The sequence below is a fragment of the Tetrao urogallus genome, assembly GCF_951394365.1.
Source record: "Tetrao urogallus genome assembly, chromosome: 4".
Taxonomy (NCBI): domain Eukaryota; kingdom Metazoa; phylum Chordata; class Aves; order Galliformes; family Phasianidae; genus Tetrao; species Tetrao urogallus.
This window is the reverse complement of record NC_136817.1, coordinates 27,053,416-27,080,764: the sequence shown is the minus strand read 5'-3', so window position 1 is coordinate 27,080,764 and position 27,349 is coordinate 27,053,416. Positions and strand designations below refer to the sequence as shown.

Here is a 27,349-nt window from a genome sequence, read left to right as displayed (position 1 = left end):
ATTGTTTCTTCACTCTTTCTTTTGATGTACAGAAACTTTAACATTAAAAACAATACATTGAAAGTCTTTGAAAAAGTAAATTACTTCGATATTCTGAAATTGCCTTGTGAAGGACAGAAAGGGAGAGGGAACCCCAGTGTGTTTATGGGATGACACAGAAATACCTGCCAGAACTCTGCCCTTAAGATACGCATTCCATCTTTCTTTGTTTTCCTCATATCCATTATCCTCCAGCATTCCCAGCCAAAAATACATGCATTAGTAAAATGGAAGACCACACGCTACCTTGATCATTCAAAGCCTGAGTGGGATCTTTCAGAAGGGCTGCATATTTATGAAGAAGATTTACCATCACCTCCAAAAGCCCCACCTCCCTGAAGACATCCTTAAAGATGTAGTCGTGACGGGTGAATTTCAGGAGCGTCTTCATGGCAATGATGCTACAGTGATAAGAAGTGCTGGATTTTAAAAGGATGCTCACACTGATCAGTTCTTTACAGGGTATGTAATTCAAGCTGAAGACAACAAATTCCAGCATCTCAAAGTATTTGGTCTGCACTTCTGGAAGTTTAGAAATTTTCTCTGCAAACTGAGACAACGTGTGCTGCGATTCCAAAACGAAGTAATTGGCATTGTCCGCCATATAAATATTTGTGATGGCATCAAGGATAATTTGTGCTAGATAGCTAGTTTTTGCTTTCAAAAATGCATTCTGAAGGACGGAAAACGCTTGAATGTTCCTCACGCTGTGACCTAAGTTAGAAAACAAAGCGGGATAGGAAGAAAAAAGTGAAAGTTCTTGATTGTCTCAATGAGCACACTTACTAATAACATTCCATGCATTCTAATAACAGTCATGTTACTTTTTTAATTAAAATGGGCTCTTTGAAGAAGCCTTTGCATACAGATTACATTGCAAATCCTATGATTTACTACTCTTTCAGATGATGTCTTTGTCTTTGAAAGCAAGTGTTTACACATGCAGCTAAATGAATGACAGTTTCTTCCAAATAGGGAAGTAAGGTTACCTATTTTTAAAATTTGCAAGGAGATACAGTTCTAGAGAAAAAAAAATAGAGCCTGCGTATCATCTATCTGGTGTGCAAGAAAACACATTATGGAAGCAGTAAAATGTTCTGCATTCTGTAATACAGAAGACCACTACATCCTTCACAGGTTTTGGGTTGGCTAAGTTCAGAAGAACATGCACCTGATCACCTTCACTTAACAGACCAATAAGCAATGACAAAGCCTTATCAGTTGAGTTCAAAGCTGAACAGCACGCATGGCCTCTGAGTTATCACATTCTGTTCACTCTTTGAAATTCTGTGTCATAAAAGAGAGCTAAGTGCAGAGAAACTCCAGAGGGCTGCAGAAGACTTCAACAGAGAGCATGCTCTTGCTCAGTTCTGCATTAGAATTTTACACGAATAATCATACCAGTATCAGATGATGGCACTGCGGTGGCTTTTGGGAATCAGCCTGTGAATAAGAAAGCTTTGGCAAGGTCCATTACTATCAATAATCAGGGAATTAGAACAAATGGAAGAATTTGTGCTAGGACTACTGCCACAGAGACTTTCCATCTCTAAAAGCTACACCAAACTTCTTTTAAGTGCCATAAATTTCAATCAGATCTCATACATTTAGCCAAAGATCACTTCACTTACGTGTGTTCCTGTGGCATCAATAACTTTCAATGGACAGTGTAAATATTACCCTACTAGAAAGTCGCCTCAAAGCTCAATGTAGTAACTTTTATAAGGATGGTACAACTCATAGTGGTCCAATCCCACTGTGTAAGAACCACCTCATGATAAATATCCTTTGGAAAAAAAATACAAGTATAAAAGAAAATCGGGATAATCTAACAATAAAACCTTACCTTCAAACAAGCTAAAAGTAAACCATTAACATGATTTCCAAACCTTTTGTAAAAGAAGAATCTCGATTTCTAGTGTATGCTCTATGGAATACTACTGTCTCCATCTTTTACAAACTCAGCTGTCCAATTTAGAAGAAAATTAAATTATCTCAGTGTCTAACCTTACTACTTTCCCTGCTGTATTCCTCCAGAAAGGAACAAGAAACTTCCTTGAAAAGTTACATGCAAGTTTCACTTACTGGAAGAATATTCACAGTAAATTGCAAGTCACATTCATTCATTTCTAAAAGGTGTTCTGCATGCTTTCTTTAAAATGAAAAATGTTGGAAAGTGGATGGAGTTCAATAAACATGAAAGAAACATAGGCAGTGACAGACACAACTGGTTATGTTCTAATTGAGTATAAACAGTTGTTTCAGGCAATCAAGCAGACTAATGCATTATCTTTGATTGTTACAAGGACCCCTGAAGAACCCAAATCTTCAGCATCTCTACAGAGTTCAAAACCTAAAAAGATTTAAATAAAAGCAATTAAGGCAATGTGTTAATACGTTCTCCACAGATAACTCATCAACAGAACTGAGAAATAAAAGGAACAGACAGATGTCATGACAAACATGATAAAATGAAATATGAGGTGGGTTTTTTTTTTTTGAGAACGTAAGAGACAATGGGTTACCATGTTACCACATCATCAATGCTGATTAGCTCAGGCAAAAAAATCAGTGTTATTACCCGAACATGAACAAACTTAACTCTGCTTATATCATGTTTTCCTGTTTAGCGCAAAGGGAAAACAGATTCCACAAATAATGAACTTTCTCAACACCAGAAAAGTGATTGTCCAGAGAGAGTAGATATACAAGAGAAATAGTCTGAGTAAAGCATACCAAGCTATAAAGATCACCCTATCATATCACAAACCTTTGCAAATATCTCTAATGCTACTAAAACCAGAGAAGTCCAATAAGCAAGCTTGCTCCACATTCACCTGCTAAACTCCACAGTCCTTTCCTTACATACAAAATCAAACTGCATTTTTAGTGTGTACAATCAAAATTCTGTTTTTATAAAAATATTTCCCCTGCAAACTTTCTCAACCTTAGATCCATATCATAATTCACTGTGGCTGCAAGCACACAACAGGTTTCACCACTCTCACCACTCTGAATACTCACTGGCAATGAAACAACAGCTCACAAAATAGCTTTTGTCAGTTTTAGCAAGTGTAACAGAAAGCAAATCTCCATGATTAAAACAAAACAAAACAAAAACAAACCACCACCAAAGCAGCACATAACCCTTCAGTAAGTTGTAACTTTTGTGAGGTCAGATTAAAACACTGTAAATCAAATCCGTGCATCTTCCCACACTGATAATCCCTTAAAACATCCAAACAGAAGTCATGAGCTTTGTGCAGATGTTTCACTTGCCCTACAGTTCTCAAAAACAAACAAACAAACAAACAAAAAACCCACAAAAGTGTACATTCACTTTTTTTTTAAGTATTAAACCCAAAGAAAAAGGACCTCTAGGACAACGTAACCAAGGGTTTCAATAAGCAATTTTAGTAAAAGAATTTATACTCAATAGCAAGCAGTTTGCATAGTATACAGCTTCTCTGCATTTTATTGTTTACATTTTAAAACAGAGTGAAAGAGGGAAAAAACTCTCACCTTTGCCTGCAGGCTGTGGCACTGCAAATCCAGGTAGTAGGAAAGGTACCCCGGTGGTAACACCAGCTGGTTTCAATTCATTTACACCATATGTTGTTAAGGAAGTAATCAAATTAACCAAGTCCTTCAAAGCATCCTTTGATTCAGCCTCTTTTGCCTGTTCTAATCTAAAGGATACAAAAATGACAGAAGACTGTGTTAGCACAAGTCCATTTCAACTCAAATCACCGTCATCAATGACTTCTTTCATTTTTCCCTGTTAACTTAGAGAACAACCTCAAGTACCCTGTACGCTACTTCACACGTTCTCCATTCACATTTCTAACCATTCAGTCAGTCAAACACTAACGGATTTATGACAGCATACATTTATTTCACTTAGAAATTCACTTCATAAATCGTGCCATGAACTCAACAGCCTGCTAGAAAGCTGCACAGATATTAACATTTATTTCTAAATTACCCAGAAGGCCAGTTGCATCCTGCATAAAAAGAGGAGTGGCAGCAGGGCAAGAGAGGTGAGGAGACAGATTTTTCTCTCTCTGCTCTGCTCTAGTGAGGTCCCACCTGGAGTACTGTATTCAAGCCTAGGGCCCCCACTATAGGAATAGTGCAGAGCTGTTGAAATGGGTCCAGAGGAAGGTCACAAAAATGATCAGAGGGCTGGAGCACCTCTCCTATAGAGACAGCTTGATAGAGATGGGCTTGTTCAGCCCGGAGGAGATAAGGCTCTGGGGAGAAACCTCACTGTGGCTTTCCAGTACTTGAAGAGAGCTGGTGGATGGCAACTAATCCACAGCAGGGGCACTGTAACTGGAGGGGCTTTAAGGTCCCTTCCAACCCAAACCATTCCATGACAAATCCTCTTATGAATAGGAAGCTGATAGGCAAATACCTAGATAGTCTGTCAGTAAATAAACCTGCACTTAATCTACTGTGGCACATTTATAGCTGATAATTTGTGTTAAAGAAATAGTCTTACTAGAAACAGAATACCTAGAAGTGCACAGTCAAGTATCTTTTTTAGAACTACAGACTCTTATTCAGAAATCCTAGAGGGTAGAAATTGTCACATCTAATTCTAATCACCACTTACTGATAGTAATTCAGTCAGAGAAAATTAAAAAAAAACACAAAGAAAAAAACCACAAACCATTAAAACCCAGATTATTCTTCTCAGTTCCAATCAACTGCTTACACATTCAAATCTTGTTATTCACATATCACTGTTTCAGGAGGACAAAACTAAAGAAGACAGCATGAGCAAACAGCTTTCTCTTAATCCCATGAAAATTGCCCAGTTAAAGACCATGGGGCTGCAGTGACAGGGCAGAGGAAGGCAGCAAAGGGGTAGTTGGAACCAGCAGCACCAACAGGCCAGCTTGCTCCCAACATCATCTCTGCCTGCATAAATCAGCAGGAAACCAACTGAACAACTGAATTGCTACGCAAGTGTCTTCTAGCTGGGAAGGCACTTGAAAGTCATCAAATGTTTCATTACATTCTAAGTCTCTACAGACCTGAGGAGAAAGACAGGAACCACAATCCCTTATTTGCTTATGCAGTATAAGCAGTATTTTGCTTCATGCTGATAAACTCATTCTGCATCCTGCATCTTCTCCGCAGTGAGAACAATGGCTGAACCTCATTCATACCACCATTACAGAAGGACTTAGCCCATCCATCACTATTATGAGAATCGTCCACACACCCTGCCCTTTGTTCTTCACAGACAGTGTCTTCTGGAAATATCTTATTAAGTCAATATTTTCACATACTATTTTGCCTTATCAGCTCCAAAGCCTTCCTTCTTTGTGACTGGACTCCCAGTGCCCATATTTCATACTCCTACATGACAGTCATCCTCATGACAGTACTGCATACTGGAAGACCTTCTTCCAAGAATTTCTTGCAAGGTCTTCAGCAGTTTTTCTGGAGACAGTTCACAAAGAAGTAAGGATAACGCATTGCTGTGCTTTAACTCTGTCGTGTCAAATGACAAACTGGTGTGCTGTGTGACTGTGCTCTCCTTTTTCAGACACACAAACACACTCCTCTGCCTCTTCTCATACATCTGCCAGGGAATCTCCACTCTTTGGCTGAGAAAATGAGCAAGCTCAGGAGAAACTCAGTTTAAAACACTTGATGTACAGATCGCTTTTATGCTTGAAAATGAAATTGCTCATGACAGCACATTCCTCAAATTCTGCCTAACCTCCAACTGACAGTTTCTAGAAAACAACAAGTTTTTGATATCTAACAAAGCATTCATTCAAATAATTTAATTCATACTGAGAACCACAATTTATACTGAAAGAACAATAACATAACATGTATTGTAGCAATTTTGGCACAGATGGCAATTTATGCATGATTCTAACTGTCACTAAGGATTTCTTATGCCACAATAAAGTCTGATATTCTTTAAAAAACAAACAAACAAACATAAAAACGTAGCACAGTATAGAAAATTAAGTTCTAATATTTGGGTACAAAAACTGACAACTTAGAATCCAAAACAAAAACCAAAAACAACAACAAAACAAAACAAAAGAGGTAGCTCTTAACATTAACTTCTCAAATTAATGGCTATTACAGTGCTGGTTCCAACCATCTCTGACTCCCATACACATGATAACATGTACATACAGATTCCATTTCTGCGTTAGCAGCTTGTGTTTGAATAACAAACATCAGCACCAACAGTACAGTACTCGCTTCTTCTATCATAAAAGATGATTTAGTAAAAAAACAAAACAAAACAAAACAGCACCAAGGAATAATAACCTAAAAAACGTAGTTTCATAGCAGGAGAGAAGCATGTAACTTGATGTTCTGGTCCTACAGTCTTCATTTCATAGCAACTTACAACCATTATTTTCCATTTAAATCCACTGAACTATTCTTTAATAGGACATTTTTTTATTTATTTATTTTAAAGAGCTCACAGCCATCTGTCTGCATTCTTTTTACATACCTGAGGAGGAGATCACAGAGGAAGTTGTATCCTTGCCATATCCTAAAATCATCCAGTAGTGTTTGTGATACATCACTGGAATCTTTGAGAAAACAAGAAAGCCCAGCAAACATCTCAACTATTTCAAGGGGAGAAAGGTCATCAGACTGCTGCATGTTCTGAACACACGTGGACAAACATTCTTTTTCTGCAAAGAATTGTAAGAAATGTAGGATTTTACTGACATTAATCATTGAAATGAAAACAGTTTTTAAATGAAACATAGCAAAAAGGTAATGGTTACTTCATTATCTCTTATCATGCAACATTCAGCCTGACAGAATTCCTAGAGATGAGTAGCTTCAGATTCAATTCCTATCCTTTTTCTGCCAGCCCTGTCCTCCCTTGGATAATCTTTACCTCTTGAAGAAGACGACTGAGCAGATAAATACCAACTTTTATTTGAGAAGTTCACCTGGGAAAAAATCAGTCAAACGAGAAAAAATATGAACTGTTTTAATAATTCTAAAAGATCCTATTCTCTATTTAAAAACAGTTACAGAAAGCCCTGAACTATAATATGTATACTATGGTGTTAGGTAAAACCTGACACAGAACATTCACTGCATGGCTCCCCTGGTCAGGAATACCTTGGCTGGCATTACATGCAGGTCAAAGAATCCTGAGGCAAAGCAGACAGCTTGTCTCATTCTACATCTCTCTCATGTTCCACTGGCACATTCCAAAACCCTTTCCCAAATCTGTACTCAGATTTCAGGTTTCAAAGATACTCCTCTTCAGTGACTCCCTACTGAAACTTTCCAGTATTTACAGGAAAGTGCAAGTATTTCTAGCTAGACTGATTAGAGAACTTCCCAAAAGTTCATATCAAAACCCAATAAGCAAGCAGATGTTTCTTTGTGTGTGAAGAAAAGCCTTAACTTTTCTCTAATATAAGATGAGTCTCCTGACACATTATCTCTTAAGTCAGGTTCACTTTAATGTATCATCATAAATCCACCAGAAGCTTGCTACAGTTGCACGCAAAGTAATTATCAGCTTTAAAATCTAATCTGAAAACATTTAACTGATGTCTAATTTGTGCTTCTAAGACATGCTGTCTACTCACTATTTTCTCACTGGAATTGAAAAGATGCTGCTAGTGCAAGAAAAAACAGATTAACATTTACTGTGAAGTATGCAGAGACAGGATGACATCTTTCATAAACTGCTAAAAAGGTTTTGCAGCACCTTGTAAAAATTTGCTTGCCACAGCGTGGGGAAACAGTAACCACAGACTACTATAATTTGTGGTAAGAATGTCGGCTCACTGAAACAAGTGTTCCAACTGAAAAAAAAAAATAAATATGCACTTAGATGGTGCCACTGCCTTGAAAGCCCTAAATACAATGTCGTAAATACGTTTTACCAAATTTCATATCTCAAACATTAAATAACTCAACACTCATACTTTAAATTAATGCCACACCACTATTTTCATTCAGGAATTTGTTCTCAAGGCTCTCCCCCTGCATACTATCCTCTCTGACACCAGTTGTCATTTCACTTTGCTCTCACAAGTCCTTAGGCACTAACTAGTGTGGCAGCAGCCCTTCTGAAGCAAACACTGAGCAATTCCTTTATAGATGCATTGAGGGTAAAGTATTTGGTAGGTTTAGCTTCCAAATTTCTCACCATCTCTCCCCGTATACTAGTTTCCATACCAAAAACAGGACACTATTTCCCTCAAATAAGACCAGGAGGTAAAACTGAATGGTTCTGGCTGCTTCGTTCTGCTGGTGGCTGTCACACTAGTGGCACAGGAACTGAGAACTATGCCCCTGTAAGAGGTGTGGGCAACAGCCAAGCAAAGGCTGGAGAGCCCTTGGCTAGGTGGATAATGTTTTTGAGCTTGGGGAACTGGCAGGGCTGGCTGGATACAAGCTAGCTGTTCCAACACACCCTTAGTAAGTACTTGGGACTCCAGATTCGCACCAGGCTCCCTCAAGCATTTCCTAGTCTCTCTCTATTACCCAGTTTTCTCTGTGTTCAGAGTATAACAGCCCCTTGATGCCCTGGATAACAGAGTAAACAGCAAATTACTGGTGGCTATATCAGTCTGACCCAGTACTTCTCGCAGAAGTGAAATGTCAGACAAAGAACATTCTTTCAGCATATCCAAATTAGCTCTCCCTGATTTTCATAATGCACCAGTATTTACTACAGGGCAGATGCTTTTCTAGGCTTCTAATAGCTCAAAATGCGTCAGCAGAACACTCTGAGCTGGTTCCTCTTCCTGCAGTTTCCTCAGATGTCCCTACACTTGAGTTGCCAGCTAGAGCAGCACCTAGGCAACGTGGCTGCTGCTAATTCAAACACTGGGCAGCAAGCAACAAAATTCCCTTAAGAATTAATTCTAGCAACAAAAATGACAAACCTATTCATCTGCACAATGAGCATTTTTCAATAGAAGCAGTTACTGAAGTTACCCAAACAGTAGCAACAGTGAGAGAGAATCCGTCTTCCTGGTTATCAGAGGCTCTGCAGCAAAGCAATAGGAAAACACTTCTATTTTGTTTTAGATTGTGTGAAACAAAATGAATTGAAAAACAAACGCCCTGAAATGAATGTCACATGTACATCAAGACCTAGGTCCACACAAAAAGCCCACAAGTTTTCTTCGATCTACAGTTTTCATGCCTATTTCACTATTAGTAAAGCAGTCAAAGATAAATAAATAACTAATACTGAAGAAAGACACATACCGTGAATGTATTTCACTACATTGACACTAAGGCCATGACGCGATATGGTCATCAGTACTTCCCCTGCACTCTTCCTCCAAGGCAGATTATAGGGAGGGCACCATGACGTTATTGCACTGAATAAAAGCTGCAAATCATCCTTTTGAGCCAGTTCTTCCGCAGGAGACACAAAACTGCACAGTTTTACTAAGATCTGAAACGGTAATTCAGTAAACGTCCAGCATTATTATCTTGCTATTGGTATTGCCATTTCTGCCTAGACTTAGGAAAAGTTAAAACTTCCTTCCACGTAGTGTGCACGTTAGAAGAAGCTATGTGCTTTTCTCCCTTAGCTTATTAATTTAAAATAGAAAAACAAAGACAAGGCTATTTAACACGTGGCTACTTCAGGACACAATTCAGGTGAAGATTATTAGCAAAACACCAGCAGCAGAACTTAAATAAATCTCTCAGGTAAAACAGCATGCTTGTTTTGGGTACCAGTATATTCCTTCCTTCTATAATCAGTCATTCACTGATTCACAAGTTTGAATCCTGCAGTGGTCTAAAGGCTCTGAGAGGCAAATCATTACGTTCCTTCCTAATGCAGGGAAGTTCACTGAAAAGCTGCTGGCAGAGCAACATCTGTACCTTCTCAATCAACAAAAACAGCCCAGGAAGCTTGATAGGGCTGTAGTGTTGCTGTAGCCTTTCCTATCTGAAAGCCTGTATCCTGGATCCGAATTACCACATTACCTTAAACAAGACAATACAGAATCACAGAATCATAGAATTGCTCAGGTTAGAAAAGATCTTAAAGATCATCAAGTCCAACCATGACCTAACCATACTACCCTAACTAGCAACCCTCCACTAAATCATGCCCCTGAGCAAAGGCAGATTATATATATATTACATATATATATACACACATACACATACACACACACATAATATGCAGCAGTGCAGCCTATCAGTACATTATGTGTTCTCTTTTGTGCATTTTCTAAGGACATTTGTTGTTCACTTTCTGTCTTCTGCAGGAAGCTGAGCCTCTTTCCCAGAAAACATAAAGAAGATTTCGGAAAGCTACCTGCACTCCGAGGAGACACAGAAATTAAAACAAAAAGCAGAGCATGGGGGCTACCTGAAGCCTCACCCACTCCAGCTAACTCATTTCAGAGCGCTACTTGATGGCCCTTGATGAGGGATAGAAAAGAGCAGAGAAGTAGCATATTAGGGAAACATCTGGGTAACTTCCACCGTTTTTTAACTCTGCTAACTGAAATACAGCAATGCAACTTCTGAAAGGTAGCTCACAACACATCATGATTTCCGCTTCAGAAGAAAAAGTGCTGTACTAAGACAAAAAAAGCCAAAAGAAGAAAATGGCTACATTCCAATATAGTGACTGTCACCGGGCAGACAGTGTAGCTAGTAATTGTGAGAATAAGTCTGATCTTTATTTTTGTAGCACAGGCATCAAAACGCTGTACAAATTTACACTTACAAATCTCAGCACTGCCTTCATATCACTGAAGGCGATGATTACCAACAGGCTCCTACAGTTTTGTGTGTGTGGTTACGTAGTTCATTCCAATGTGTACATGAGAACTGACAGTATGACCATTGAGTCTGCTTGTTCTAACAGTTTAGCCATGAGAACATATGGGAATTCCTTCACAAAAACTCCATTTGGAACTTGGAAAGCAGGAGCAGGTTCCCTGGTCTCCCTGGCAAATCTGGAGAAAAGCATCTGGAAAAACATGAGGGATAACTCTAACAGTAAATGCAAGCTAAGATGGTTGGTTTACCCTCATGTTTAAATTACTTCCAAATGCATTATTTACTTCTGTAAGTAAAAGGAAATCAGGATATGTGAAATTAACTCACAGATTATTAACAATACTCATATTTTTTACTGTGTCTATTTCAATCAACAATGGCCAAAGATACCAAACATCAGATTAAAGCAGAACAACAGCAAATGCTTTGCTCCCTTTAGATAGCTGTGTGGAAGAGGTGCAGTAATTTTTTTTGAAGAAACACTTGCTGAGGACAGAAATCACAGGACAAACAGGACAAGACTTTAAACTCATCTGTGCTTCCAGAAACTCTAAGACTGCAGTTTGCAAAGAATCAAGTGAGAACAGTTTCTGGAGAATTCTCAAAAAGCATTTCCCCTCTTTTTGTAAGATCTGTGACCTATTTTACCTTTCTTACCTGTACAAAGACTTTCTGTAGTAGCGCTCGGCGCTCTGCGAGAGGTAGCTCATTCTGTGCTCCTCCAACTACCTCAGGCACATGTGGAAGGTCAAAAAACAGATACAGACATTTAACGAGTGTGGAAGGCACTGACATTGTAGTCATGCAGTCCACGGTTTTCTGGGGAGAAAGAAAATAGAGCAAAACCACAGCTGAGCAGATTATTATACTCAAAATGTTATGCTCCTGTAATACAGTTGACGCAGACACTGGTTCTTCCTTCTAACCCTTCCGAGCTGTCCAGATGGCAGTACAGACTGACCATCTATTTGCAAACTCCTACCTAAATAGTAACCTTAAAAACAGCATCCTAATTTATTTACACTACAGTAGCACCTAACAGCCACAGTCAGAAGCAGTCCCTGCGCTACAGAAACCAAAACCAACAGCCTCTGCCAACAGGAGCTTGCAAGTCAATTACAACAGTTCAGCCAAGCCCTCGTTAACCATCTATTTAACAGCACAAATGAGCACACAGTTAGTCAATTCTTGCATTTGGATGGCAAGAAATTAGAAGTAGGAATAGGGAGCAAAGCAAAAGAAAACAAGAAAGCATTATTGGTAAGGAAAGCCAAACTGGGTGGAGGCTGGTGACATACTAAATGTATGGCAGACGACATGCTGAGTTCTAATGGCAAATTAGAGCAGAAAGGGCAAACCACACCAGGCATACAGCAGCCTGTATGTTGCCACAGATTGGTTCTCTAATGTGAGCAAGCAGCGGAACCAAAGGCAGAAGCAGTAATGTTTGTGATACCATTTGTTCATCATTGCTTTTGGCTTCCCCTTCTAGTAATGCATCCTACATAAACTGGGGGGCATGTATTGAGACTGAGTGATTTAGGCAGTGCATGTGACATGAATCTCTTTGGAGGCTAAGCAGCAGCACATTCAAGAAGCCTTTGGGGAACAATAACAATTGTCTGCAATAATTCTAACTTCAAGTTCCAAAAGAACAATTTTTAGGCAATTGAAACCACCAGGAGCTGAAGCAGAAATTCTGTGGCACCTCAGCAAAAAAAAAGACCTTAACACAGAAAGCAGAAAGTAGCCCAGAGCATCATTCAGTGCGTGTTCTCACAGTTCGTTATTGTGATTCTTGTGCGTCTCCAAGCCCACAACTTTCATTAAGCATTGCTGTTCAAGACTAACCTGTCCTGACGAAGCTAGTAAATTAATTGTAGTGAGCAACATCCAACCTCTACTTGCTTCTTCACTTTGATTGATTTCCAGAAACTGGACGATGGCACGACTTGCAGCCTCTGTAAGGGGGACCGGGTGAAAAGAAATACAAATTTAGTTTTAAAGTCTGCAGCATGGAAAACTTCCTCTCAACAGTCTGTGCGCTAAGCAAGAATTCAGCTCTAAAGTAATGCTTGCAGGAAAAAAAAGTAATAATTAAAAAAGGCAAGAAAAGGACTAGGTTCAGGCCTATTCTCTCCCAACACACATTCTTGCCTTCCACATGCACTTGGCTCTGACACTAATCTAGGCTGTAAAAAGTACATTTTAGGTATCATGCTTTCAACCAGAAGTCAGGTTGTGCAGTTGCAAGCAGCAACTGTTCTTTAAGCATTTTAGGTTTACCAAACACAACTTACTCTTTTTCAGGTGTATTAATTCACTATCACTTAGGAATTTCAGTGGGAAAAGCTGATATTCGTGGCCTGGGGGTGGGGGGAGAGGGTGAGGAACTGCACTGAAACAACAGTATGGACAATAAACAGACAGGACTAAAGGAAAAGAGATGCAAAAAGCCAGAAGGAATAAAAACAGGAAAATAAAGGTAAAAAAGACCAACAATTACCTCAGCACCATTCTACTGTTTGTTTGTGTTTTTTTTTGTAAGATGAAAATGCTAACAACTTATAGTTACTTAGCATGAGGAAGGGACCACTTTTGAAATCAGAAGTGTTTCTATACCAATGAGAGCATCAGTTAAATATTCAGCCTGGGAAATAAGTCATCCTTAATAAATATGAGCAAAATACAACACAAACAAGAATATAAATTAACTAAAAATGAAGTCCTAATTCATTGCTGTCTACATATATGCGTGTTAAGACATCTGTCACGCCAATAATGGGAAGTGCCCATAATACTTAAGGAAAACCTAAAATCGTTTTGCATTAATACTGCACATCAATCATCTTCAATGCTTTCAATGTCAGCTAGAACTGAAAAAGAAGTAATATTGATGAAGAGAGGAATTACAATGAAATTACAAAACAAGAAAGAAGTCTGCAGTTGAATCCATCTTCAATCTTGTTTTGTCTGCTCCATCTTCTGTCAGATTCCCCACAGTATACCTGTACACGAGCTTCTTCTAAGGTAAATGCACCCCTCTACTTGAAACTTGATGGAGAATATCTTGAGCATTATGCCCAGCTTTGGTCCCACCCCAGTACAGGAAAGATGATGATGAAAAGGAGCTCAGCAAAGGACAACCAAGACACCAGAGCACTGCCCTGTGAGGAGAGGCTGAAGAACCACGACCCACTCAGCACAAGGAGAGCAGCCCCAGTGCTGACAACAGGGATGCTACAAAGAGCTACAAAGAGCCTGGCTTTTCACAGAGACCTAAGGCAAGAGACATGTGGCTTAAACTGAAACAAAAGAGACCAGACTGTGTGTAAGGAGACCTTCCCCCTCTGAGGGCAGCCAGACACTGGGACAGGCCCTGCAAGATTGTGCTGGCTCCAGCCTTGGAGATTTTCAAGGCCTAAGAGGCCTTGCAAAGAAAATGTGGTTTTCACTTATGTCCAGGAAAAAAAAAAACAAACAAACAAACCAACAACCAACTTTTGAAGTCATAATCCTAAAGAAAAATAGACAGAAAGAAAGATTGCAGGTAAAAATTAACACTTGTTTTGGTTTTGTAAAGGCTGTTTTTTTTTCCAAAGATTTTGTTTTTGCAGCCTTATTTTGCCCTACAATTTTTCTGAACAAACCATCGGGTTTTCCAAGTCTGGGACTAAAGTAAGGGGAGGCATTCACCAAATCCCTGAATGGGACTGACCAAAATAAAATCAGACAGCATTTCCCCTCACTTTGGTATTGCAGGTTCCAAACGGTGGACATGCAGCAAACAACCACTTACTTGCCAACTTACCAATTCTGGGTGGGCAGTTTGTTTTCTGAAATAACTGGTCCTAAAAATTGACCATAAACAGAAAGAGCGGTACAGAACAAACAGGGTACCAACAGCCTCCTTTGGACACGGCTTTCAAAAGCCACCTGTGGAACACAGGCTCTCTTGGTATCTTTGAAAGTGAGAGACTGAGAGGTTAGGTATGTGCTTCTGAAAAAGCTGCCACGCTGCTGGCATTCTAAACAGCAGAGCAGTCAAGCACTATAAATAGTTGCTTCAAAACTGTCAGTCTTAATTGAGCAGTACCTAAAACACAGACAGGATTTAAAGTGCAGGAATACATTCTTTTGTCATCTGCTCTGAGCAGGTTTGACAGCACACTATCCAGGAATTCACTTCTATCGCCAGCAGTAGCCTTACTTTATTGCTTGTAATTTTTCCTTGTTTTGCAGTGCTCAAGAAATCCTTTTGATACCACACTCTCTGTGCCTGACCCAACATCCTCAGGCTTTTAACTTCTGCACAAGAAGCCACAGCATCTAGAATTTGGACGTGCAAGAACAGCAAGGAAGCAAAGAGATGAAGAACTATAAGGTAACATCCATACATAAATACCTTGACCATTCTATAGGCATGAGTAGATAACTATAATCACAGTTATAACCACAGTGAGTACAGTAGTCAGATCTTTCAACAGTGAGTTGGTAAATACAGGAAAGAGGCTTGGTATACAACAACCAAATGGAATACAATGACCAAAGAAATTTCATACAGAAGAGGCAGCAGGGATGCTTTGTGTCTCTGACTTCAGAAGAGCAGCAGATAGAAACCTACAGGATAAGCTCCATTCAGATTGCTAACAAAAGCAGCGTTGCATTAAAGGAAACGTTCCTGCCTATAGCAACAGCAGTAAGAGTTACTTCAGCATTTACGTACATATTCTAGTAAACAGACCAATATCACTGTGCTATTTCATTGTACTGCTATCTTCAGTATAGTACTAGTGGCAAAAGACTAGGTGGGTAGGTAAGGAAAGTGTCCATATGTACACCAGTGCAGTGTGTGTTGGCAGTAAGGCTTTTCAGGGATCCCTCTTCTAAGCAAGCCCCCATTGCTCTACAAGAATACCTGGAAATACACTCAGATGCCCAAGGAAGCATATAGTTTCAATGGGGCAACAAGTAAGAGAAGCATCACCTTGAACTAAAGAGGCAAGAAACCCTTGTTCCGTCAGGAGCACTGCAGTGTTGTCATCACAAGCAGGAGATATGAAGAGGCTGATCCTTTTGCCCCGTTAAAGAATGGGAGGTTTGCTCAGCAAAAGATAAACAATTCAACGGTTCCAGCACTTCACCAGCCCAGCTGATAAAAGAATGAGCTTTCCAGGATGTCACACGTCACTTACCTCACGGAAGATCTGACAAATAGCATCTAAGATTAATTAAAAGGTTAACAGAAAGAAATAAGATGCGGCCGTCCCTGACCAAGACTGATTCCTCATGGCTAACAGATAGGGCTCTGCTTCCCCTTTGGAGCTGCTTCTGTAAACTCAAAATACAATCGCCGAGTAAAGCTAAGTCACCTACAGGTCAAGGGGAAAAGCGCAAGGAAGAAAACGTGATCGTGTACTCATAGCAGGTGAGCTCACCTCCAGCCTACTGCTGTGTGCTCAACAGACAAACAGCTAACCAGCATATCTCTGTGTAGCCCCTAACTCCTCTGTTAGCACGATACAGCCCCAGTGCTTCCAAGAGGTGCAGACACGACAAATAACACTATCAGAAAAACTTCAGACCTCAGCGTGGAAGGAGCTGAAGATACGCACTTGATTAAGAGTGCGTAGAAGATACGCATGCGTAAACTGCCATCTACAACACCTAACAAAAACAAGACGCACTTGGACAACACAAAATGTCACTTAGAGCTTAGCAATTTAAACTGAACACTCAGTTCTGCTGACAATGACAGATGCCAACTGTAGTAAAAATGCAGAATACAGGCAGAGTTTGCAGATCAATAGAATTTAAAAGGGAAAAATAAAGGCAGATATTGTCAAAGGCTGAATATAAACCACTGACGTGGTTTTCTGCTACAGCTAAACATTATAATGAGGAATGTTACCAATTTGGTCTCCCAACATGGTTTTAAAGTAAGATAATGGTTGTCTTTAAACTTGTAAATTACAGAAATGCAGAAATTAAAGTATTTTTCTTTTACTGGTCAAAGTTTGATTAAAAAAGGGGGGAAAACAACCAAAAACAATAGGGTGCAAATAATAAATGAAGAAGCTGTTTCTGAAGGGAAGGAGAGATTAGTTTAACAGTCTATAGAGAATTTAGTATGAACTTGTAAATACTGTGACAGATTCACAGAGAGTGTTGCAAATATGCAATGATACACTGCTTAAAATTAATAAGGTGAGACACAACAGAAGAGAATTTAAAAGCTGCCTAAAACAGTGATGTACGCAGAGTAGCACCTACACTGAATTATTTAAACAAAAAGAAAAAAAATAAAACAACAACGCTTGAAATTCACCTTAAAAGGGGTTAAAATATTCCAGCCCTATGATGAATCTTTTTGTTTTCTCACTCTGGGACTTGGGCAGAAGGTACAGCACTCAGTGGAACGACGACCCAAAAGGTCTTTGGCTCGTGGCAGCTGTGCCCCAAGGAGCAGCTCTCCCATCCATTGCACAGCAGCCAGCTCAGCACAGAAGGCCTGGGGGAGCACCCTGTCCTGCACTGACCCAGCTGCAATCCTTCAACATACACGTAAGACCTGATGCCTGAACTCATTTTTGCTGCCATTTTTGCCCCTGGCACAAATTATAATGATGGGCCAAACGTATGAGGGCATGTTGTTGAAATACCCAGGCTATATATTTATTTTATCTTGCAGCAATGGTGATATAACAGCAAGAGCTTGCCTCCAAGGTACGTGTTTTGCAAAATACAGAAGATGAAGTGCTACTTGCTCCCCACCATCTGTAGCCAAACTGACTGTTAGCAACCACATTCATTTTATCCACATTCCAACTGTCTCTGCACCTCGTTTCAGCAATCTATCTTTTCCAACTCAGAGCCAGATGCTCCCAAAAGGTTTATTTCAGAACAGGCTATGCAAGAAACAGAGATTAGACATCCATTTTAGTACATCACCCTCATGATCTTTCAATCAATTCTGACATGAAATGGGATGCATTTGTTGAAAATCTGACAGCTCAAGAATTCAGAGGTAGCTGTCTTAACCGTAACCCCACCACCTTCCCAAACAAAATAAGTTGAGGCAAGGGAAACCAGACATCAGTCCTCATAGAGATGGTGATTGCAGTCACCTGCAAACTATGACTGCTCCAGAGGACAGACCTCAGTGTGGAAGAAATGTGGAAGTTCTAATGTCTTCATCTTTATTACTCCATGGCTACATTCATACTGGACAAACAGTACAGCTGAAACTGTAGTTCAACACTACAATGGCAGTGTTAAGAGACTACGTAAGATAGAATGCTGGCATAGTTACTACTGAATCATGAAATGCTGTTCCGAGAAAACAACTGCAGTTTGCCAAGAATAACTGAGATGTGTCTGTGATGGCAGGCATTATTCACACAGCTACTACTTAAATATTAAAAGATCCGATGAAAAAACTGCATTGTGCTCCATCACAAGACAGAAAAAAAAACAGGTAACATTTATCATCCCACAGTCCCAACTAGAAAACACTGCCAACTGCATTTACATCTTTAAAGAGAAAAAGCAAGTTCTTTGAAAATTCTTTCCCTTTTGTTAACTAAAAGGGAAGTTCACTTTTAATAATCTTTGTGAGGAAATTTTGTTTCTAAAAACAAGCTCAGCAATTTTGTCCATTTAAACTGAGCACTTCATGCTACGAGGAACTTGCATTTGGATACTCTCAGAGATATTTCCCACATAGAGCTCTTACTCTAAAAGCATACTCTACCTACTAATAGCTATTAGGATACACTGTGTTATTTTGTTTGGTAGAAAAAGGACCTTTACAATATTTAAGCATAATTATTTTGTCTCTGAAAAAGAAAGTACTTTTAAAAAGCCTAGCTCTTTTCAATGTTACAGGGAACATTCACCTAGCTCTAAATAGTTCAGCACAGCAGCACAAAAACCATGAATTTTAACAGTTTGTTAACTGGACATTGACAGAGAGCAAAATGCAACTCTGTGGCCTGGCCAAGAATCACAAAGCAATTGCAGTGCATGGAGCTAGCTACAAGGGCTTCCCACACTCAATCTAAAAAAGTTATGTCAACAGAAGTTATGGCAGTCTTAACTGTACCAAAAAAATACAGTACTGTTTTCCTCCTAATAAAACTATTGCTATTCATCATATTAAAGCTTACAAGAGTACTAACTTGTTTTTTTAAGTCACTGTGATTAAGTTTCCTAGCAAAGAAAAGAACAAAAGAAGAAAAGCCCCGAAGTTCAACAAAAAAAAATCTACTCTGGGGCTGCAAGGATAGAAACCGGGCCATCTTGGAGCAGCCAAGGCAGAGATAACGGGTGAAGAACTAAGTAAATAGATGGCTGTTCTTAGTAAGATCCAGCAGAGAGGAGTGACAGGTGCTCCCCAGCAAAAAGAACATTCAAGCCAACGCCACCCTTCTGCTGGCTGGACGTTCATGTCTCTTGTACACACATGGACACTGTGCTCCTGCTTTCCCCGCAGAGTACAGGTTCTATCTGCCGTAGCTGTTTTTCCATCCAGGATACTTTCCTGGTATTCACTCTAGTTAAAATGGAAAGAAATTACAATTGGCACAATCTGCGACTGCTGACATCACATGTAATACTTTGCAGAGCCTTTTTTAGCTCGCTATTTCCTCATTTGCCACCAAATCCAAACTGAGAAGCCAGGAGAGAACTTAAAACCATCTGGAAGGCAAAAAACTTGATACTGCTCAGAAAAACCCTCCTCTTGCCAGGAAACAATGCTCAGACAAGGAAGTCAAAGGGGAAGGTTAAGGCAACACGCCTTCCCAGCAAATCATCTTCCAAAATGCAACTTCCAGAAAGAAGTCAGGGTCTGACACACCAATGGTTCAGCATAGAACGAAGTCTCCCTCAGGCATTCAACAGACCTTAAAGATGGGCCAAGACATATCTTCTCAGTGCTGGGGATGCTGGTCCTAATGTTCTGCTCACCATAATTCCACATCTTCCTAATAGCTTTCAGGCCAACAGATAACTTAAAGGTGCAATTTAAACACAAACGTATCTGAGGGACAAAACACCACCAACAAACACACTGAGCAAGCTACAGCAGCCATCTCCATGATCTTTTGTGTCCTCCTACTAGATGAGGCATCTCAGTGTACTCCCATCTTCAACAAGTTATCAAGTTTGTGGAACTTAATTGTCTTTATACTCTAGGCAGGAGGACTCAGCTTGCCTCATTCTCTCAGCCCTAAGAAACAGAACATGTTCTCCCTGTTAAGACTTCAATGCCCACACTTTCATCATGTACAAAAGCTCAACTTTGTGCCCCGTGCAGTACCTGTGGATTTATTTGATGCTCTCCGTCGAATTTCAGTCACCATCAATCGTGACACTTGAGTAGTGAATTGTAAGAGATCAGAAAATTTTTCTGTCATTGTACTTGGAGGAGCATTTCCAAACACCTAAAATAAAAGAAAAACAAATTTTAAAAATCATCCTACTTATATGGATCATTATAAACTGCCACTTCCTCATTGCAAACAGGAGGTACCACTATTGAGATCACCTTTTTTTCTGCTGCATTATTCATCCTTGTACTGTTTTTTCACAGTGCACATTATAAGATATAAGTATACGTGAAATTACACCATCATAGGGAGGAAAGATCTGACAAATAAAGGGGGAAAAAGAGAACCGTGAATTTTCTTGCACAACGAAAAACTCCCAGAGTGGGAAAGACCAGATTGCACACTAAGCCTCCCACAGAACTTCCGTTTTAAGAGCAACTGTTTAGTGGACCAACACATCCCATCGGGTGAACTCCAAGTACAGAATGATAAGCATGAAATATTCCAGAAGACACAAACTAGAAGTGACTATCCCAGGAAGCCCTACAGGTCCCACAGTTCCCAACGCCTCATTCTCCTTTCTTGAGATCCTCCTTAACACAGACTCACAGAATGGCCAGGATTGGAAGGGACCTGAAGGATCATGAATCTTCAACCCCCCTGCCACATGCAGGGCCCACCAACCTCCACATTTAATACTAGACCAGGGCCCCATCCAATCTGGCCTTGAACACCTGCAGGGATGGGGCATCCACAACCTCTCTGGGCAGCCTGTTCCAGCACCTCACCACTCTCCCTAAAGAATTTCCCTCTGACATCCAACCCAAATCTTCCCTCTCTCAACTTAAAACCATTTTCCTTGTCCCGCATAACACATAACATCAGTAGTCATCAACAATTTTTAAAAATTAATTGTTGCTTAATTCTACTAACTTACTCTTCATGATTAAGTATTGATAGATATTGATATATATATATAATATTAGATATTAATTATTGAAAGAAACATCCCTTCCACATTCTGGTACCATCACTTCTGTCAGTGCTGAAAAAATGCAATAGCCTTCTGAATATCTGAGTATCTTGGTACTTCTCTGCCTGTAGACTTTTTCCCCCCTCTCATGGCTAATTGCATATCCTGTATGGATAACATTTTTTTAAAAAGCTTTTTTTTCTTTTTTTTTAAGTAACATTTTAGATCAGCCTGTCATATTCACTTCTCAACAAGGGAATGAAATCATTAACAGCACATTTGGACTCAAACGCTCTTCAGCCTCTTCTCCCCTTCTCCTCTATCGGTGCTACTGCTGCAGGTGAGCTGTTGACATATCTGAGGTCACTCAGAAGTCTGGCTTCTCCAATGACATCCACAACACCACAGTGAACAGGGATGCAAGGCAATTGTGGCACTGAGTAGCTCTGCAACTGACAAGTTACTTAAAAAAAAGTCTAATAAGCTAGAAGATTAAATGACCTTTCTTAAGGTTATTTTCTCCAATCTTCCCCCTCCTAGTGCATTAGCAGGAGGTGGGATTTGATGATCTCTTTCTTCCAACTGCTGCAATTCTGTGATTCAATTCCGTGTATAAAGTTTTACTTCTTACCCCTTCACTCAGTGTCAATAGCTCTGGCATGTTAGAGAACAGCCAAAAATATTTCTCCTGCCTACTTGCATTTCAAAGACATGCTGAAACAGAGCCAGAAATACAAAATTAAAATTGAACACTATTTCCGCACTATAAAAATAGTTTTCACCAGAAACTTAGGTGTTTCTCACATAGGAAATTTCAGCTGCCATTACCAATGAAGAAAGCAGCCAGAAGTCCAGTCACTGGAGGTGACTTTTGAGGTCAACTAAGAAACACCTGCAAACTGGGATTGCAAAGCAGGGAGCATTCCAGCATCTTTCACAAAACTGATAGGCTACAAAAGGTGAGGAGGGCCCCAACGCACCCATGTTCCCTGCCATGACCTACTCAAGACCAGTCAGACCAGAACACACATTGGCAGAGTAACTTACTATCGCTTACCGCTTAAAGCTCAGACCAAGGAAAGAAGAAAATGGATGGGCACACTGTCTGACTTAAGATGGCTAATTGCCAGCAGATGATAGGAAAGGCAGAGTGTTCACAGCTGCAACACAAGGCTGACTGAGGAGATCTAGGTTGGAATGTTTTGCCTCACAACCGAGGTTGCACTAAAATAAGCATGTTGGCATACTCCTTGACTAAAGGCAGTAACATACACGGAACAGGACACAAAGCATTTTAACAGCGAGTCGTCTTTCTTTTTAATACAAAAGGTGCACTTCTTCCCAGAAAATTTAAGCAATTTATTGTATTCAAACATCACTTATTCAAAATATTAGTCTCTCCATCCATCCATTCACTTCTTTCATATACCTCAGGAGCTTTAGTAGCACATAGCAGCACAAGGTACTGCACCACACCGTTTCTGAGAACTGAGCTCATATGGATGCAGATCTCTGAAAGGAGGCTTTTGAAAACTTTTCCAGAGGACAAAAATTTCATGATTATGTACTGATTTAGCTTTTTGTTAAGTCATGATTCCATATTTCACAAGCGTCCCTGAACAATGAGAAAACAAATGTTCCAAGCACCCATTCATTAGCAAAAGTAAGACAGTTTAGGCTGCAGCAAGCTTCAGACATCCACATCCACATAAACAGAAGGCTGCTCTTGCGCCTCTGGATCTACCGATTAATAATCCTCAAAATAATCAGATAGAACCTCATTCCACACAACACTTCAGTTATCTCTGCCAAATCAACCAGTCCTAGGTGGTTAAGCAAAAACGCACCTGATCCACTAGCTGGCTGATGCTGGCCACATGCAGGCCCACGCGATGCAGGCTAATGCATCACCTTAGATCTCTGCATCCAGTAGAAATCACCATTGTGTGCTTGGCTTATGGCAGCACTACTAGAAGTACGCAATCTACCTTATACAAAGTAACTGAAGGATTCGGGATCTGATTCAACCAAGCTATTAACTGATACCATGAAATGTTTGCAGCTATTATCTTTGAGAAACAAGATTCTTTAAAAATGTTTTGATGTTTCCTTTCAACAGAAGCAGGTCTCACAGGAAAGCCACCTCCAAATTTAGCGTCCATCAAGCCATCTCAGAATCAACATTTACCAGTTCTTCCACTGAACATTCTATGTAAGGCTTGTAATTAAAAGAAATATTTCACCCCTTCTATTATTTTTTTTATTTCAATCAGCTTCTGACTTTGCCTTTGTCTGTCTTGCTAAGCTAGTGGGATTTTCCCAACATACACAGCTGATACTCCAAAAAACACAAGGCTAGATAAGCCAAGAAAGCCACCTGCAGACTTCAGGAGTAATCCTCAAAAGAAGGCGGCATTAACCAGCAGCCTAGAAAAGAGAAACTACAGAAGTCAAAATAAACAGATGACATTGCAATTCTTCAACCTCTTGCACACAAGACGACAAGAATGAAAGTGCAAAAGGCAAGGGGAAAAAAACCTGCAGTAGATGAGATTTGAGTGAAATCAGTTTTGTTTGTGCTACACTAACAGTTTGTTGACAACGCATAATGGTTATCAGTGCCTGCACAATTAGGAAGAAGAAGATCACAAATACTACGCGCTTTCAACACTGCACAACACAAAGGTTCTGAATTTACAGAGGTTGGAAAACAAAGGGACCACATCTGACAACGGCCTCCATTTGAGGCAAGAAGGATAACTTCAGTATAAAGTTCACCAAGGAAAGGAAACTAAAGGTTCTTCAGGATTTAGAAAACTAAGATCCTATCAACAAAGTTCAGTGACATACAGTGGAGGAGAGACATGCATGATTTAGGGAAGGAAAACCTGAAAAAACAGGGAAAAGACTAGCCAAAATGCCCTCCTACAAACGGAAACAGCAGAAGACATGCATACCATCTTGAAATCTTTAGATTTGGTGTCTGAGAACAGGTAGGCAAGAGCTGATTGTGACTAGAAAGAAATTTACAGTTAGTGGTGGTTTTTTTTTTTTTTTTTTTTTTTTTCAGGACACTTGCTCAACGTAAGTTGAACAAGAAAAGGTGAGTGAGAACAAATGATGCAAAGACATAGGACAACTAAAATTGAGATGTAGCAGGATTAAGAAGGGACAAAGATCTATGAGGTGGAAAGGCAGGAGAGTTGGAAGAAAGTGGAGTAATTAAGAGAAATTTTAAACTTCCTTTTTATCAAGTCTAATTAAAGACTGCTCTACATAAGTAGGACACTGATTGCTGCACCATATTCCTGCAAACTCAGCTGTATCACCAACTGGGGGGTTCTATAAGTACAGTGCTACAACTAAGCACTACCAGGGCCCAGGAACAAACAGTTTCTTCGCCTGCAGATTACAATGCAGTGGTGAAGTGAGTACGGCGGATATCCTCCCCTCTCAGAAGTATCAGCCACCTGAAACCACCAGAGGGAGAATTCCAGGTGTAATTGCAACAAAATGTTATTCACAGGCTCAAGCCAACATTAAGATTCCACTGTGCACATTTGTCAAAAAAAAAAATAAAAAATTAAGAAAGTTCATGGCTAGAGGGCATACAATCCAGGCAGATAAATTAAGGAGGAAGTGGGTGAGCCAAATTTTTTTCTCCAAGACTCACACAACAGGTTACCTGCAGCACTGGGAATAAGACCCGGGGCAACAGAACGACACTTGGGGGGGCTTATCTACTGAAGCCTGAAAATCCTATTACCACTACATCTAGACAAGGATTGCTTTTTCTACACAACATGCAAGCAGTCCAATGTGTAACACCATCAAAAGCCATATGTTCAGCAAAACATCAATCTAGAAAAAGAATTGGTTTTCCAATCAAGTTTTTCCCTTCTATAGCTTAATCAATGATTCTACTTCTCCATAGCAGCACACACGACCAGAAATCCTTCATTCAAGAAGAGATTCAGTAATAAGAGCTCAGGTCACAGCAGGAAAAAGATAAATGTAGATCTCTGTATCTCTGTACTGCTCAACCAAGAGCCTAAAGCTACTATCGAAGTTATTAGGCTCAATGAAGCGGCAAAGGAACTAAAAGGCATACAAGGCATAGAGAGGATTTAGCTCCTATCAATGCCAGTGGCAGCAGTCACAGCCCTGCTCCAAGCCATCTCAGTGCCTGAGCACAGGAGGCAGTAAAACAGGAATGTCACTGCACATGCAGCTATTGGATCCTCGCTGAAATCCAACTTGCCCAAGAAGAGTAAAACAGATTCACATAAGAAAAAGGCTGCGAGGGCAATGGGAATAGAGAATTTATCACATAAGAAAAAATAAAAAACATTCCGCTTACACAGTATTGCAAAACCGTATCTGACAAGAGAGAGCATGACTGTTTTCTCTAAATATGCATTAATACAGTGAGGGTCAAGAAGGGAGAAGTGTGATTTAGGCTCAGGAACAGTGCTGACACACAAACAAATGGGTACAAATTTGCCACAACTAAGCTTAAGTTAGAATCACCTCTAAAAGAGAATAAAGACTGCAGCAGCAGACAACTTCACCCTGGAGAACATCTCATAAGGTACTGTTTCCCAGAAGATAAAGGTGCCTACAAAGACAGTAAGGTGTGCAGGAAAGCATCTCAGGAACAGTCCTGACAAGAAAATCTCCAACGATGGGTTCATCCACTTACACAACAGTACATGAGGGAAAGATGGAAAAAAAAATACAGTATGCCAACGAAAGAGCAAGTTCCATTCTGCTAGAACCAGAGGTCCTGAGGAAACACAATAAGAGCAGCTGGTTACAATAAAGCAAAAGTCTCTCACAGACTCTCTGGCTTACCCTGTTAAATACCGGCAGCATCATATACAGTTTTTCCTCCTGTTCTTTCTGGGTCATATGCCGGGGAGGGTGGCAGAGCTCTGTGAAGAGGCGCCGCAGGTGCATCAGCCCCAGCGCATTGTCCTGGGGGCTGCACTCCTCCTGCCGGGGCCGGCCCATGATCCTCTTCACCATATTCATCCTGACTGGCTTCTGGAGCTCCCCTGCGTCCTGTGCAGAAACAAACACAAACCACTGAGTGCAAGAAAGCCAGGAGCCATCCCATAGCAGCTTGTAAATGTACGTGCCAGGAATTGATTAGCACGTGCCTGCAGGGTTTGAAGCAAACAGCTTGCAACAGGGCAACACCCAACACCCTCCAGCACCAATCACAGCTGCACAGCAAAACACTTCAGTGCAGTTTCTGAGATGGTTTTGTGATTCTTCAATACTCATCTCAGCGCATTTAGAGAAATACAATTGACATGTTGCAAAGCATTCTCAAAATAATTCTAGAATACAATTAGTACCAGTTCTATACGTTACACTGTACCCAAACAAGGCCTAAACACCTTGGACATCGACTTCATCAATACAAAGGCACATGTAGGGTTTTTTTTTTCCCTTGACTTCCATAGGGCAAGCAGACACTGCCTTCCTACAGACCTATTGCTGACCTCACACCATAGCTGTCCAATGCACAGGAAAGCTCCCCTTACCATCTCCCTCCTGGAGCACAAGTAGCTCACTGTAACACTTCTCACTGATACCAGTTAGCGCCTGTGTGCAGCCCTGCACTATTCTGCAAAGCAACGTGGGCCACTCTCTTCTGCACCTGAGACTGAAGTCTGAACAAGGATCTCAGAAGGGAATTGAGTGGCTCAGAGTAGATAAATCACTCAGATGTAGCCTGTTGTACACTACTGCAAAAGGGACCGTTGTCCTGCTCACCTTCAGGTATGGGAAGGAGTGAAGGGGAACAGAAAATGATTTCTACAGTGAATTTATGGAGACCAAAAATGAAAGAGTGAATGGAATTACAGCGTCCACTTCTCAGTGCTTAAAGACTGTTGAAAAACTGAAGAAGGTCAGTAAAAGCAATAAAAATTATTCAAGGATAGAAAATGCCTTACAGCAAGAAATGTCATGAAGTTGATCTATTTAAATTACCGAAAAAAGAGGTCATCACGAAGGGTCAATTATGAAAAGGAGAAGTGATTATACCAAAGGTGCTGCGACTGGAATAACAGAGGGAAATACCAGTTACTGAGGAACCATTAAATCCAGAGACAAAGTCATCAGACAGCAGCTGGGAAAAAAAAAAAAAGAGGGGGGAGGAACATCTCATTACAAACTAGAATGAAGTTTCTAATACTGAAGATAA

The 27,349-nt window shown here is 40.2% G+C and overlaps 1 protein-coding gene across 1 annotated transcript in view; it reads right to left on the bottom strand.

The window, feature by feature from the left end:
* WDFY3 (WD repeat and FYVE domain containing 3) overlaps nucleotides 1–26,166 on the bottom strand; it is a gene marked incomplete at both ends in the record, with an annotated part of 103,616 nt that extends 77,450 nt beyond the window's left edge. The window contains 8 exons of the mRNA XM_079534714.1: nucleotides 286–753; nucleotides 3,562–3,728; nucleotides 6,539–6,725; nucleotides 9,283–9,475; nucleotides 11,485–11,646; nucleotides 12,679–12,788; nucleotides 20,150–20,273; nucleotides 25,987–26,166. Coding sequence (XP_079390840.1) covers nucleotides 286–753; nucleotides 3,562–3,728; nucleotides 6,539–6,725; nucleotides 9,283–9,475; nucleotides 11,485–11,646; nucleotides 12,679–12,788; nucleotides 20,150–20,273; nucleotides 25,987–26,166 — 1,591 coding nt within the window. The remainder of the gene's footprint in view (nucleotides 1–285; nucleotides 754–3,561; nucleotides 3,729–6,538; nucleotides 6,726–9,282; nucleotides 9,476–11,484; nucleotides 11,647–12,678; nucleotides 12,789–20,149; nucleotides 20,274–25,986) is intronic.
* Nucleotides 26,167–27,349: the final 1,183 nt, after the last annotated feature.